General features: G+C 43.2%; 1 protein-coding gene across 1 annotated transcript; it reads left to right on the top strand.

The window, feature by feature from the left end:
- The first annotated feature begins 1936 nt into the window (after positions 1–1936).
- LOC106590654 (PR domain zinc finger protein 14) lies at positions 1937–10685 on the top strand. Its single transcript, XM_082970638.1, has 7 exons — positions 1937–3235; positions 4057–4217; positions 5795–6065; positions 6395–6597; positions 8459–8560; positions 9482–9701; positions 9879–10685. Exons 1-7 carry the CDS (start codon positions 2569–2571, stop codon positions 10037–10039), a joined length of 1785 nt encoding a protein of 594 aa, XP_082826764.1. The 5' UTR covers positions 1937–2568; the 3' UTR covers positions 10040–10685.
- The last annotated feature ends 5387 nt before the right edge of the window (positions 10686–16072 follow it).

Here is a 16072-nt window from a genome sequence, read left to right as displayed (position 1 = left end):
CGATTTGTTCGTTTTGTACTTCAAACACTTACATATTTATTTCCCGGTGGCAAAATAACAACAATTTACGGTCACTTTTTATTAAATGAAATATTTCGGAGTGATTACAAGCAAGCAACATAATCAAATTTTACGCTACATGGGATTTCAGCATACAGCTTTTATTTTTTTAGAAGAAGACTAATGTTTTATAGGCTGCTTCATTACAATCATCATTATCTTAATTAACCATCCCCATCTAAATTTATCGAAAATAAGTAATGAGGGGACATAAATCGACTTGACATTCGATTTTAAATTAGTTGTTTTTCTCAATAGGGTTTGGGATAACTGTAACCTTTACCAATAGGCCTACCAGAATATTGGTTTTGGGACACGTTTTTTATTTATATTTTTTGATAACGCCAATAAGGCGGTATTGTGTGTGTGTGTGTGTGTGCGTGTGTGTGTGTCTGTGTGTGTGTGTGTGTGTGTGTGTGTGTGTGTTTGTTCGCGTGTGTGTGTGTGTGTGTTTGTTTGTGTGTGTGTGTGTGTGTGTGTGTGTGTGTGTGTGTGTGTGTGTGTGTCTGTGTGTGTGTGTGTGTGTGTGTGTGTGTGTGTGTGTGTGTGTGTGTGTGTGTGTGTCTGTGTGTGTGTGTGTGTGTGTGTGTGTGTGTGTGTGTGTGTGTCTGTGTCTGTGTGTGTGTGTGTGTGTGTGTGTGTGTGTGTTCGCGTGTTCGCGTGTTCGCGTGTTCGCGTGTGTGTGTGTGTGTGTGTGTGTGTGTGTGTGTCTGTGTGTCTGTGTGTCTGTGTGTGTGTGTGTGTGTGTGTGTGTGTGTGTGTGTGTGTGTGTGTGTGTGTGTGTGGGGGGGTGTGTGTGTGTGTGTGTGTGTGTGTGTGTGTGTGTGTGTGTGTGTGTGTGTGTGTGTGTGTGTGTGTGTGGGGGGGGTTGTAATGTAAAAAGGTGGAATCCTCTTGGGGTTTGAGACCCAAGCAGGGTGACCATAGCTGCTCTCTGACCAATAGCAGGAGTGCAGCATCTGAACCTTTTATGAGTCCGGTACCATTAACCGTTCTGTATACCGCGTTCAGTAGATCCCCTCTGTGTGTCTTTGTTGTTCCGGTCTATCCTACTGCTCCTGTCTCTCTACTTTACCTTCAGAGGAATCTATCAGCAAGATAAAGCGGCACACACTTGTAGCCGAATATTCGTGTTTTGTCTTTGGACAACAACAAAAAAACAACCTTTAAATTGGCAACTTCAGATTTATAAATAATCTCCTTTGAGGTAAGTCAGATTTTAAGATTGATCCTTCGCAACAACAAAAAAGTAATTGCTTTAATTAAAATATTATTACATTGCTATTGCTATGTGTAAAGTCGCTTTAGACCTATGTAACTAGGCAACATTTTAAATTATTTCTTGTAATTTCTCATCACTTTCCTTCATTATTTCTATAGACAATTTAATGGAGAAATGATGTGAAGTTCCATTTATAGCGGTCTTATAACCGGTTGTTAATAGCCATTGAACTGGTCTCGCCCTAATGCTTTTTAAAGGAGTTGTGACTTGCGATAGCTTCATTAATGTTGACCTCTGCCGCTGACCTGGTGTTCTTTAATTTGGGTGTCATGACCCTGATTTGTCTCAGTTACTGCTGGCTGCCACCCACTCACTTCCCGCCCTGTGACGGGGGGCCATGGCCCCTACAACTCATACTGCTCGTTTACAGGGATGCACAGTCGAGCACCAATTTAAAGTATTTTACTCTGCAGGCTCAGGCACCAAATTAAAGATATTGACGAACGTCAACTGTGTGTTTTGCGAACTGTAAAAAATGCCCGAACGGCTGTTTTTTTTTTATTGTAGATTGTAAGTACTGTGAATGCAGTAAGTTTGGTTAAAAAAAAAAATCTGTGTTCTCAAATTTAGGAATACATTTTCATGAATTTGTTATCTGACGAAAAATATGTGTATGACTTTTAATATAATTAGTTTTAAGATTTTGAAACTATCCGTTCCTGCAGAAATTCGATCTTGTTAAATTGCTGAAGCCATATAAGATTTGTATTATTCTAATAGCCAATAATAGGTGAAAGCTAAATAATATATTTTCATATTGCGCGATAATTGAAATTACAACCTTTTCCTTTCGTTAATTGACATGAATATTGTGATACAGGCTTATAGCAATGTTGGCATTTCGTTCAGCAGTCCTGTGATTTGACAGAAATATTTTGATGACATTTTTTTAAATAACTAACTAACAATTCATTGTATTCTCTTAAATGTATCTTGAGCGGAAATAGGCCTTTAAAAAGCATGCATCATTTGTTCGTTACCAAATTCCATTATTGTAGCCTAATTGATTGATGTTCCCTATTTGAAATCGGTTTATTAATCTTCAAATAATCATCTAGAAAATAAACTTGAGAGGTAAAATTTAATTTGAGAAAAATATTTAAGGTAATAGCTGGAAATAAAGCTAAAATCTCTCGACCTCCATCTCTCTCCAGGCCGAATAGCTACAACGTCGACTATTCCTATTCAAATCATCACAGATTGGCTCTGCTTCCCCGCCTGCTGTGATGTCTCTGTCCAGCATCTCCACGGTGAAGGACAAGCCGTTCCACTCCAACCCCCTCAAAGGCAGGCCTGTCCGGGGTTCGGGTTACTACGCTGCCCCACTGCCGGGAACTCACCACTACATGGACATCTTCAGGAGCTCTCAGCATCTCCTCCACCCGCTCAAGTCTCTGGGACGGCTAGTCACCGACACCCAGGCAGTCATGCCGTTCAACTTCACCACTGGAACACCCTCGTTCTTCGGCAACGGCAGCCACCAAGCCACCGCCGTTAACGTTCTTCACGAGCAGATCTTTAACGTGTCACACATCCCGTACTTTAACCGGATGATGCCGGGAGTGGGACACCCGATTTACTCCAAGCACGAGGAGCTGGCATCGGTGGTGACCGGCAACGCCACCGGCCCGTTATCTGTCGGCCTATCAGACTTCAGGTCCTCCGCTCCTTCTCTCTCACCGTCTAAAGAAAGTTCATTCCACCTCAGGGGAACCGAATTATCACCGGAGAAAACGCGCACTTATAGTTTCAGCGAGGACGACCTTTTCATGGTGCTGTATGGATATTCCCGGAGCCAGGAGCAGAATGCCGGTCAAGCCATCTCTGGAGTAGCCCTGCTTGGGAACTCAGGTAAACAGATAAAGCCTTTGAAATGGTGGCAAAACTACAAAGGTTCATTTCCTTAAGGGAAAACGTGTGTGTTTGTTTCAGCTGTCCAAAAGTATGTTCGGAAGAAGTTTACATTGTTAGATGCGGGGCGGCAGGTAGCCTAGTGGTTAGACCATTGGGCCACTAGGTTGCTGGATCGAATCCCCGAGCTGACAAGGTACAAATCTGTCGCCCTGCCCCTGAACATGGCAGTTCCCCGGTAGGCAGTTAAGAATGTATTCTTCATTGACTTGCCTAGTTAAATAAAAAAATAAAAAAGATTCAACAACCACTTGGGGCTGGATAATTAATCAGTAGGCAGGTAATTATGTATTTCTAGCTGGGACTTTATGGATTTACCTATATTTTTAAAATATTTTTTTCATTTCACTTTTATCAGGTAGACTAGTGGAGAACAAATTCTCATTTACATGTACATATCATAAAACCAAACTGTCAATTCCAGGAGGCTTAATGTCGGTCTGAGAATCCAGCTCATATTGTCAGTCGTCTGTGTTTGATTTGTAATGTTCATCATTGATGACCAGCAACATTATCTTCAACAGTTTGCAACAGCGAACAACTCACCTTGGAAACTGGGGCGCTTGGACTTCCAGAAGGTAATCTCTCTCTCTCTCTCTCTCTCTCTCTCTCTCTCTCTCTCTCTCTCTCTCTCTCTCTCTCTCTCTCTCTCTCTCTCTCTCTCTCTCTCTCTCTCGCTCGCTATCTCTCTCTCTCGCTCGCTATCTCTCTCTCTCTCTCTCTCCCGCTATCTCCCGCTCTGTGAACTTGTAAAGTTGTGTAAAGGGTGTTAAGTTTAACGTGTTTTTAAATGTCACTTACAGGGTTATCTATCCACCAGACAAGTTACGGCAGTTTGTCCCACTACGGAGTTTACGCAGAGAAGAGCGCCGTCACCAAGGGAACCCGGTTCGGCCCATTTCAGGGGAAACTGGTCAATACCAGCGAGATCAAAACATACGACGACAACACGCTGATGTGGGAGGTCAGTTATTATATGATGTTTATTGTTTGTGTGTGTGTTATTTATCGTCAGATAGACGTTTTGAAAAACGTTTTTGTGTTTTATGTTGTGCATTAACCAGCTGTGCGTAAAATGTAAACTCGTGCGTAAATGTGGGCCTAAACGGAGATGCTTGATTTCCAATTAAACCAACCTCTGTGCAGTTAAACAATTTGTAGTCACATCAACTTCTGTGCCATATAATAGTCATATGCGCTCCTAGAAAAAAACGATGTTCTTTAGAGTTCTACATAGAACATGTTGCTTCTTTGAACGAAATTAAAGAACCCTTTACTAAAATAGGTTAGGACCATATAGGAACTTGAGAGTTCAATCCCTTCCCAGAGTTCTACCCAGAGTTCTATCCCTACCCAGAGTTCTACCCAGAGTTCTACCCAGAGTTCTATCCCTACCCAGAGTTCTACCCAGAGTTCTACCCAGAGTTCTATCCCTAACCAGAGTTCTACCCAGAGTTCTATCCCTACCCAGAGTTCTATCCCTACCCAGAGTTCTACCCAGAGTTCTACCCCTACCCAGAGTTCTACCCAGAGTTCTACCCAGAGTTCTACCCCTACCCAGAGTTCTACCCAGAGTTCTACCCAGAGTTCTACCCCTACCCAGAGTTCTACCCAGAGTGTAATGTGGATTTGAGAGAACAACAGCTAACAGAAAGCTAACACAGTCACATCACGCTCGTGAAATGTCAGATAACTAGCTCCCTTTTCATTTTGTTTCAGCTGTTTTGCATTGCCATTTATATCCATCTTAATGATGCTGCTGTATGATTTCCCCGGGTTAGAAAAACGACTAACTGACGACGTCTAACAGGTTACCTCTCTATGGCAGAGGGGAGATCCAATTCACATTTTACAACATTGTTGCCGAGGTCAGAGCGGCAAACAGCAAGTTTCATACAAACATGCTGTTGTTAACTAAACGCTAGCTAGAGGAAATCATGTATTTAATGAAAGTATACACTCTTAGATTAAAAACAAAAACGGGTTCTATATAAAACCTTTGGTCAATTCAAGATGTAACTGCCATTCAGGCATAAACATACCAGAGGACAGTGATTGAACTTGCAAAAAGCCTACCGATAAGCCAACAACAAGCCACACTGTACTGGTCCGTAAAGAAGCCAGCCAGAGTTGTTACCTCGATTGTCATGGGTCATCATTCAAACAAACAAATGCCTCCCGGTCCACCAGTACATATTTCCAAATTATGTTGTTATATAATGACAACAACATCTAAAAACTATGCAGGTATTCAGGTGTTCATTATTTAATTGTTTATTATATTATATTCTTAGCTAAAATTATTTAAATGTATTAGTAGTAGCTATAATTCATAAATGGCACCATACAGGGTTCTATATGAAAATAATTTTGGTTCCGTGATGAACCACCCTTTGGGGTTCTGATCAAAGAACCCTGTGATGAAAGGGTTCTATATAGGTGTTCCATATAGGAAACAAGCGATAGAACCATTTTTTTCTTCTATAAGGAAAAATTTTTTTCTAAGAGTGTAACAACATGTTCTCCTGTCCGTTGATCCAGGTGTTCGAGAACGGCGGGTTGAGTCACTTTGTCGACGGCCGGGGCTCGTCCGGTAACTGGATGTCCCTAGTGAAGTGCGCGCGCTTCCCGGAGGAGCAGAACCTCATCGCGGTACAGAGTAAGGGCCAGATCTTCTACGAGGCCTGTAAGGAGGTCCAGCCGGGCCAGGAGCTGCTGGTCTGGTACGGGGACTGCTATGTTCAGTTCCTGGGGATTCCTCTCACTCTGAAAGACTCGCTGGAGGAGGGGAATACCATGCTTCCACATGAAGGTAAGGAAAGATCATATAGAATGATTTTATTTTTCCCAGTGGAAACTTCATTTGTGGGTGGCATATATGGCCTGTTATTCGTGCATACCTATTTGCATGTTTAATATTTTTGATATACACTCTACTGGGCCTCATTATATTCTCTGATATAAACTGGGTGGTTCGAGCCCTGAATGCTGGTTGGCTGACAGCCGTTGTATATCAGACCATATACCACGGGTATGATTTTGCTTAATTCTATTCTATAAGTCTATCAAACGTGTTTATTTCTAGTAACAACGACGCCACTACAATTTACCAAGGCGTTCCCTGATGTTTTCCTATTTCAGATTCTGGAGAGGGTTTTAAGTGTGATCGGTGTGGGAAAGTGTTCGCCTATCAATATTACAGAGACAAGCATCTGAAGTACACACGCTGCGTGGACCAGGGCGACAGGAAGTTCCCGTGTCACCTCTGCAACAGGTCGTTTGAAAAGAGAGACCGATTGAGGATCCATATACTACACGTCCACGAGAAACACCGACCACATAAGGTACACAGAGCCTTCACAAAGTATTCACACCCCTCGACTTATTCTACATTTTGTTGTGTTACAGCCTGAATTCAAAAAGGATTAAATTGTTGTTGTTTTTTTCTCACCCATCTACACACAATAACACATAATGACAAAGTGGACACACACTTTTTTTTTTAAAATGTTTGCAAATGTATTGAAATACAGAAATACATAATTTCCATGTACATAAGTATTCACACCCCTTTGCTATGACACACCAAATTGAGCTCAGGTGCATCCAAATTTCCTTCGATCGTCCTTGAGATGTCACTACAACATGATTGGAGTTCACCTGAGGCCAATTAAATTGTTTGGACATGATTTAGAAGCATACCTGTCTATATAAGGTCCTACAGTTGACAGTGCATGTCAGAGCAGGAACTAAACCATGAAGTCCAAGGAACTGTCTGTAGATCTCTGAGATAGAACTGTGATGAGGCATATATCTGGGGGAAGGGTATAAAACAATTTCTAGAGTGCTGAAAGTTTCCAAGAGCATCATTGGGAAATGGAACAAATATGGAATTACCCAGACTCTGCCTAGAGCTGGCCATCTGACCAGACTGAGCAACCGGGCAAGAAGGACCTTGGTCAGGGAGGTGACAAAGAACCCAATGACCACTCTGACAGAACTACAGAGTTCCTTGGCTGAGCTGGGAGAACCTGCCAGATGGACAACAGTCTCTACAACGCTTCACCTATCAGGGCTTTATGGGAAAGTGGTCAGTCGGAAGCCACTCCTGAGAAAAAGACACATGACAGCACACCTGGAGTTTGTAAAAATCCACATGAAAGAAAGATTCTGTGGTCTGATGAGACAAAAATGTAACTCTTTGGCCTGAATGGAAAGCTCTTTATCTGGAGAAAACCAAGCACAGCTCATCACCCGTCTAACACCTTCCCTACCGTGAAGCATGGTGGTGGCAGCATTATGCTATGGGGATACTTTTCAGCAGCAGCAGGGACTGGGAGACTGATAAGGATAGAGGGAACAATGAATCGAGCAAATCCTTGACGAGAACCTGCTTCAGAGTGCAAATGACCTTAGACTGGGGCGAAGATTTATGTTCCAAACCCCCCAATCATACAGCCAAAGCAACGCTGGAATGGCTTCAGTGCAACAATGTTAGTGTCCTTGAATGGCTGCAGAAAAAGTCTAGACTGGAATCCCATTGAAAATCTGTGGAAAGACTTGAAGATTGCTGTTCACCACTGCTCTCCATTTAACTTAACAGCGCTTGAGAAAATCTGCAAGGAAGAATGGGAGAAAATCCCCAAATCCAGATGTGCAAAGCTGATACAGACATATCCAAGATGGCTGAAAGCTGTAATCACCACCGAATGTACTTCTACAAAGTATTGACTCAGGGGGGTGTGAATACTTATGTAAATTAGATATTTCTGTATTTAAGTTTCAATAAATTAGCAAAAATGTTGAAAAACATGTTTTCACTTTGTCATTATGGGGTATTGTGTGTAGATGGGCGAGAGAGAGAGAGAGAAATACACTTAATTGATTTTGAATTCAGGCTGTAACACAATACAATTTGGAATAAGTCAAGGGCTCTAAATACTTTCTGAAGGCAGAGTACTTTTGTCTTACATTTTAGAAGCCCCTAACTTATTATTATTATTTATTTTTTTTACCTCTCCTGCACATCTTTTGTCTTTGTTTCTCACCATCTTTGTTTTTTTATTTTCTTTGTGTCAGAAGAAGATGATAATGTGTAAGTGAAGGGTACTGTAGTCTTTCCTTATCCGCCCCCCCCTCCCTCCCTATTTAGTGAAAATAATACATTTCCTCGTCCTTAATTCCTCGACCTCTCTTCCTTCCTAGTGCTCAGTGTGCGGGAAGAGTTTCTCTCAGTCTTCCAGTCTCAACAAACACATGCGCGTGCACTCTGGAGAGCGACCTTACAAGTGTGTGTACTGTAACAAGGTAAGCATGGAAGAGAGAGAGAGTGTGTGTGTGTGTGTGTGTGTGTGTGTGTGTGTGTGTGTGTGTGTGTGTGTGTGTGTGTGTGTGTGTGTGTGTGTGTGTGTGTACTGTAACAAGGTAAGCATGGAAGAGTGTGTGTGTGTGTGTGTCTGTGTGTGTGTGTGTGTGTGTGTGTGTGTGTGTGTGTGTGTGTGTGTGTGTGTGTGTGTGCTGTAACAAGGTAAGCATGGAAGAGTGTGTGTGTGTGTGTGTGTGTGTGTGTGTGTGTGTGTGTGTGTGTGTGTGTGTGTGTGTGTGTGTGTGTGTGTGTGTGTGTGTGTGTGTGTGTGTGTGTGTGTGTGTGTGTGTGACTGTAACAAGGTAAGCATGGAAGAGAGAGTGTGTGTGTACAATCCTTGGTGGGCGTGTGAGGTCAGACCCCCCCCCCCCCCCTCCATTTTAAATGGTGCATTTGGCGTGAGCCTCCTCGTTACGGTCTGGTCGTGCAGCCTGCAGGCACGCTCCACCGAGACATTTCCATGGTGATTAGCGCCAGATGTTCCTCCCTCTAACCGAGATTACACTCTGAATTTACGGCTCTCAGAGGAACAGACGTTTTCTTTGTTGTTTTGTAGGATATGAGGTCCTCCTTCTCGGTTTTTATGTAGGCCAAGCCTACTTAAATAATGTCGTTTAACCCCCTAAAAAAAACCCTGTTTAACAATGTTATCTACTTGCTAGTGTTTTAAAAATCTACAAATGATAAGGCAGCCTGCTTTGAAATCGGATTGACTCAAATGTCAGGCCTGGGTAGCATTTTGTATTTATTACCATGAACAATCTGTCGCGTTGTTGAAAGTAGAACAAGTCAGTTACCTAAATATTATCAGAACTACTTTTTCTCCGGTTCTAAGTGTCAAACTTCTATGTTCTTTACTCCAGGCCTTTACTGCCTCCAGCATCCTGCGCACGCACATCCGCCAGCACTCCGGAGAGCGGCCTTTCAAGTGTAAACACTGCGGGAAAGCCTTCGCTTCGCACGCCGCACACGACAGCCACGTCCGGCGCACCCACGCCAAGGATAAACCCTACCCGTGCGACGTGTGTACAAGCACCTTTCAACAAGCGACAGAACTCAAGAACCACATGAACAGTCACACAAGTAAGATTTGATTGTCACTAAATAGCCTACTGAAGGAATACGACACGTTTGGCCTATATCTTGAATGCAAAACCAAAATACAGGATAAATACAGAAATATATGGCTGTACTTATGTGTTGATTAATTGCCTAATATGGATGTTCATTGTAAAATGTTATTTTTTGTATTATTGACAGAAAGAGCCCTCTCAGAAACCGCAGTTCACCCTACCAGTTCAATAAACGGATGTTTGGAGGTTCCAACAACGACGCTTTCAGTCACCAAGGACTGCAGGACGCAAAGACTGACGTACACGGGACTGGCGGTTCTGAACCCAGAATATCGACCCTGGAATTAAAACAATTCCATATAATTAGAATGTGTAATTCTAGAATGCGCAGAAGAAATGTCGATTAGAGCTCAAATCGTTGCTAGGACACTTCCAAAACCATTTTTTTTTTTAAAGATAATAACTATTGGAAATATATTTAATACCACAACTTTACTGTATTGTATGACACACTGTAAATAACTTTTTTTGTTAAATGTATTTATTTATTTGAGTCTGTTTTGATGTAATGAGAATACGTATTTTTCTTTTCTGTCTAAAATCTTTTGTTATTTGGTTAATTCTGGGTGTTGATCATTGTAATAATGTAATATTTTAACGAAATGTTACATAAACAAATGTATTAACGTAAGTGAGCACAATTTCTTATAGTTAAGCTTTAAAATCGGCTTGTATTATTATTATTATTATTATTATTATTATGTAAAAATGCTGTGTACAAGTTTTTCATTTATACATGCATCCCCAGACTTGTGTTAATTTAAACGTGTTAATTTATCTGCATACAATGTTTATCATACTACCTCTAAATCCATCCTATGTCGGTCTTTCATGGCTAACTGTGCTTTTTCCGACTGTCTGTTTCTTGTCTCTTGTGTGTCTGCGTTTTAACTGTTTAAACGCATCGGCTTTCTAATAAATATGAATGAAATAATAGCATGTAAATAAGCCTGGGTTTGTTTGTAACGATAAAACCTTTACATATATTACACAAACAGGATTCGGATCGAGAAAGGACAACTGATGTTGATGTTACAATGTAATTGGCCACGAACATATTTTGGCGACATATTTCATTCATTTCACATATTAGTGAAACTCGAAAATATTGAAACACAATTAGGTTTAATTCTGGTTAGACTACATTTCTGCTTTTCGTTTGAAAACAAGTCCCTTCCCGTGTATTTGATAAGGCTACTTATAGAGTGACTTACTGCCTGATGCACTTTCGGTTACCAGAAGAGTTTAATTAAATAACATCTTTATTCAATTTATTTTTGAATGTAAAAAAATGTAACCTTTATTTTTTTAAATGTATTTTACCTTTATTTAACTAGGCACGTCAGTTAACCACAAAATCGTATTTACAATGACGGCCGACCCCGGCCAAACCCTAACCCGGACAACGCTGGGCTAATTGTGCGCCGCCCTATGGGACTCCCAATGACGGCCGGATGTGATACAGCCTGGATTCGAACCAGGGACTCTTGCCCTGAGATGCAGTGCCTTAGACGGCTGTGCCACCCGGGGAGCCAATTGACGGTTATAACGTTTTAGATTTTACATTGACATTATATTTTGTTCAGACTTCATTTCATGATCAGTAAAATCGTGTTAAAGGCTGTTCTAGCAGGTAAGTCGGAGTTGCGACGTTTGAATGTAACGGGTTATAATGCAGAGTTTGAATGTAACGGGTTATAATGCAGAGTTTGAATGTAACGGGTTATAATGCAGAGTTTGAATGTAACGGGTTATAATGCAGAGTTTGAATGTAACGGGTTATAATGCAGAGTTTGAATGTAACGGGTTATAATGCAGAGTTTGAATGTAACGGGTTATAATGCAGAGTTTGAATGTAACGGGTTATAATGCAGAGTTTGAATGTAACGGGTTATAATCCAGAGTTTGAATGTAACGGGTTATAATCCAGAGTTTGAATGTAACGGGTTATAATGCAGAGTTTGAATGTAACGGGTTATAATCCAGAGTTTGAATGTAACGGGTTATAATGCAGATATCGACGATCTTAATGGATCACATATTAGAATGATTCGTGTTAAATTTTAACTAGGAGCTCATCAATTATTTTCTTCCGCTGTCATTGTAGAACGGAGGCTTCAGTTCCTCCTGAATGGCCTCAGTGGGGACCTCACACACATAAACTGTGTGTGTGTGTGTGTGTGTGTGTGTGTGTGTGTGTGTGTGTGAGTTAAGCGTGCTCTTTTCAGACAGCAAGGAGGAGCATAGTGAGTGTATGTGTGATGGGTAGGGTGGATATGATCCTTCACTCCTGGCAGTGGGAAAATAAAAAAAAACCCAGTGACACCAAATGAATGACAATGGAGTAGCAGCAATGAGGTGGTCTGAGGGACAGGGGAGGAGAGAGGATGAGGCTATAGCAGAAGGACATAAAGACTGTCCCAATGACATCTGCTCTTCTCCCCCCTCCCCTCTGCTCCTCTCTGACTGTCTCTTACCCTCACCTTAACCCTCTTCTCCTCTCTGACTGTCTCTTACCCTCACCTCAACCCTCTGCTCCTCTCTGACTGTCTCTTACCCTCACCTCAACCCTCTGCTCCTCTCTGACTGTCTCTTACCCTCACCTCAACCCTCTGCTCCTCTCTGACTGTCCCTGACAATCACTTTAACCCTCTGCTCCTCTCTGACTGTCCCTTACCCTCACTTTAAACATCTGCTCCTCTCTGACTGTCCCTCACTTTAACCCTCTGCTCCTCTCTGACTGTCCCTGACCCTCACTTTAACCCTCTGCTCCTCTCTGACTGTCCCTGACCCTCACTTTAACCCTCTGCTCCTCTCTGACTGTCCCTGACCCTCACTTTAACCCTCTGCTCCTCTCTGACTGTCCCTTACCCTCACTTTAAACATCTGCTCCTCTCTGACTGTCTCTTACCCTCACCTTAACCCTCTGCTCCTCTCTGACTGTCTCTTACCCTCACTTTAACCCTCACCTTAACCCTCTGCTCCTCTCTGACTGTCTCTTACCCTCACCTTAACCCTCTGCTCCTCTCTGACTGTCCCTTACCCTCACTTTAAACATCTGCTCCTCTCTGACTGTCCCTCACTTTAACCCTCTGCTCCTCTCTGACTGTCCCTGACTCTCACTTTAACCCTCTGCTCCTCTCTGACTGTCCCTGACCCTCACTTTAACCCTCTGCTCCTCTCTGACTGTCCCTGACCCTCACTTTAACCCTCTGCTCCTCTCTGACTGTCCCTGACCCTCACTTTAACCCTCTGCTCCTCTCTGACTGTCCCTTACCCTCACTTTAAACATCTGCTCCTCTCTGACTGTCTCTTACCCTCACCTTAACCCTCTGCTCCTCTCTGACTGTCTCTTACCCTCACTTTAACCCTCACCTTAACCCTCTGCTCCTCTCTGACTGTCTCTTACCCTCACCTTAACCCTCTGCTCCTCTCTGACTGTCTCTTGCCTGTATCTTGATGGGCAGGCACCCTGACCGAGGAGAGAGACAGAGCTGCCAGGTCTAAAGGCTGAGTCTAAGGCTGAGTCTGGAGAATCCATCATGACAATCTTTTACCTGCTTGATTTGACACTTAATATCTCAGGCAGTTACCAGGCCACCTACAGGTCTTTAATCTTTATATTAATGTGATAGTAATATCTCAGGCAGTTACCAGGCCACCTATAGGTCTTTAATCTTTATATTAATTTGATAGTAATATCTCAGGCAGTTACCAGGCCACCTATAGGTCTTTAATCTTTATATTAATGTGATAGTAATATCTCAGGCAGTTACCAGGCCACCTACAGGTCTTTAATCTTTATATTAATGTGATATTAATAGTTCAGGCAGTTACCAGGCCACCTATAGGTCTTTAATCTTTATATTAATTTGATAGTAATATCTCAGGCAGTTACCAGGCCACCTATAGGTCTTTAATCTTTATATTAATGTGATAGTAATATCTCAGGCAGTTACCAGGCCACCTATAGGTCTTTAATCTTTATATTAATGTGATAGTAATATCTCAGGCAGTTACCAGGCCACCTACAGGTCTTTAATCTTTATATTAATGTGATAGTAATATCTCAGGCAGTTACCAGGCCACCTATAGGTCTTTAATCTTTATATTAATGTGATAGTAATATCTCAGGCAGTTACCAGGCCACCTATAGGTCTTTAATCTTTATATTAATGTGATAGTAATATCTCAGGCAGTTACCAGGCCACCTATAGGTCTTTAATCTTTATATTAATGTGATAGTAATATCTCAGGCAGTTACCAGGCCACCTATAGGTCTTTAATCTTTATATTAATGTGATAGTAATATCTCAGGCAGTTACCAGGCCACCTACAGGTCTTTAATCTTTATATTAATGTGATATTAATAGTTCAGGCAGTTACCAGGCCACCTATAGGTCTTTAATCTTTATATTAATGTGATATTAATAGTTCAGGCAGTTACCAGGCCACCTCAGACAATAGGGAGCCGGTCACAGGTAATGCACTATATAGGGAATTGGGTGCCATTTGGGCCTGAAATATGATAATGTGATATTAATGATATAGTCCCAATGGTAGATGCTGGCTACTTTAATGGTTACTTCATTAATGGTTACTTCCTCTCCTCTCCTCTCCTCTCCTCCTGTCTCTGTGTGGTATAAGGGCAGTAAGGTTGAGTGTGGTCCGTCTGATCTATTACCTTGTATTGATCTTCTACTAGCAGTGTGTGTGTGTGTCTGTGTGTGTGTGTGTGTCTGTGTGTGTGTGGGTGTGGTGTGTGTGTGTGTGTGTGTGTGTGTGTGTGTGTGTGTGTGTGTGTGTGTGTGTGTGTGTGTGTGTGTGTGTAGAGGCGTCTAAAGCTCTAAGACTACCCATAGGCTCTTAGCTGAGTGGTCCCCTCCATCTCTTCATCCCTCAACCTCTTCCTCCATCCCTCACTCTACCTCTCCATCGCTCAACCTCTCCCTCCACCTCTCCATCCCTCTATCCCTCTATCCCTCTCATCCCTCTACCTCCCCCTCCCTCTACCTCCCCCTCCCTCCACCTCCCTCCACCTCTCCCTCCCTCTACCTCCCCCTCCCTCCACCTCTCCCTCCCTCCATCCCTCCAACTCTCCCTCCCTCCAACTCTCCCTCCCTGCACCTCTCCATCCCTCCATCCCTCCAACTCTCCCTCCCTCCACCTCTCCATCCCTCCATCCCTCCAACTCTCCCTCCCTCCACCTCTCCCTCCCTCCACCTCTCCCTCCCTCCACCTCTCCATCCCTCCACCTCTCCCTCCCTCCACCTCTCCACCTCTCCACCTCTCCCTCCCTAAAACTCTCCATCTCTCCACCTCTCCATCCCTCCACCTCTCCCTCCCTCCCTCCCTCCCTCCACCTCTCCCTCCCTCCACCTCTCCATCCCTCCACCTCTCCCTCCCTCCAACTCTCCCTCCCTCCACCCCTCCATCCCTCCACCTCCCCACCTCTCCCTCCCTCCACCTCTCTATCCCTCCACCTCTCCACCTCTCCATCCCTCCAACTCTCTATCTATCTGCTCATCCCTCCACCTCTCCCTCCCTCCACCTCTCCCTCCCTCCACCTCTCCATCCCTCCACCTCTCCCTCCCTCCACCCCTCCATCCCTCCACCTCTCCCTCCCTCCACCTCTCCCTCCCTCCACCCCTCCATCCCTCCACCTCTCCCTCCCTCCACCCCTCCATCCCTCCATCCCTCCACCTCTCCCTCCCTCCCTCCACCTCTCCATCCCTCCACCTCTCCACCTCTCCCTCCACCTCTCTATCCCTCCACCTCTCCACCTCTCCCTCCACCCCTCCATCTCTCCCTCCCTCCACCTCTCCATCTCTCCATCCCTCCAACTCACTATCTATCTGCTCATCCCTCCACCTCTCCCTCCCTCCACCTCTCCATCCCTCTATCTATCTGCTCATCCCTCCACCTCTCCATCCGTCTATCTACCTGAATTTCAAATGGATTAAATTGAGATGTTTTTGTCACTGTCACTGGCCTATACACAATACCTTATAAGTGGAATTATGTTTTTCTAATGTTTTTACAAATAAATTAAAAGCTGAAATGTCTTGAGTCAATAAATATTAAACCCCTTTGTTATGGCAAGGATAAATAAGTTCAGCAGTAAAACATTTGCGTAACAAGTCACATAATAAGTTGCATGGACTCTGTCTGTGCGTAATAATACTATATAAATGACTATTATCCCTCAGTGGAGCAGTACATCTCAAACACAGATTCAACCATCAAGACCAGGGAGGTTTTCCAATGCTTCTCAAAGAAGGACACCTATTGGTAGATGGCAACAAAAAAGACATTGAATAT

Source organism: Salmo salar, chromosome 29, assembly GCF_965601325.2.
Source record: "Salmo salar chromosome 29, fSalSal1, whole genome shotgun sequence".
NCBI classification, from domain to species: domain Eukaryota; kingdom Metazoa; phylum Chordata; class Actinopteri; order Salmoniformes; family Salmonidae; genus Salmo; species Salmo salar.
This window is presented reverse-complemented; position numbering and strand designations above follow the sequence as displayed.

Coding starts and splice junctions, on each gene's coding strand:
- LOC106590654 (XM_082970638.1), top strand. CDS start 2,569: ATGTCTCTGTCCAGCATCTCCACGGTGAAGGACAAGCCGTTCCACTCC. Junction 6,066..6,394: donor TACCATGCTTCCACATGAAG/GTAAGGAAAGAT, acceptor TTCCTATTTCAG/ATTCTGGAGAGGGTTTTAAG. Junction 9,702..9,878: donor CCACATGAACAGTCACACAA/GTAAGATTTGAT, acceptor TATTATTGACAG/AAAGAGCCCTCTCAGAAACC.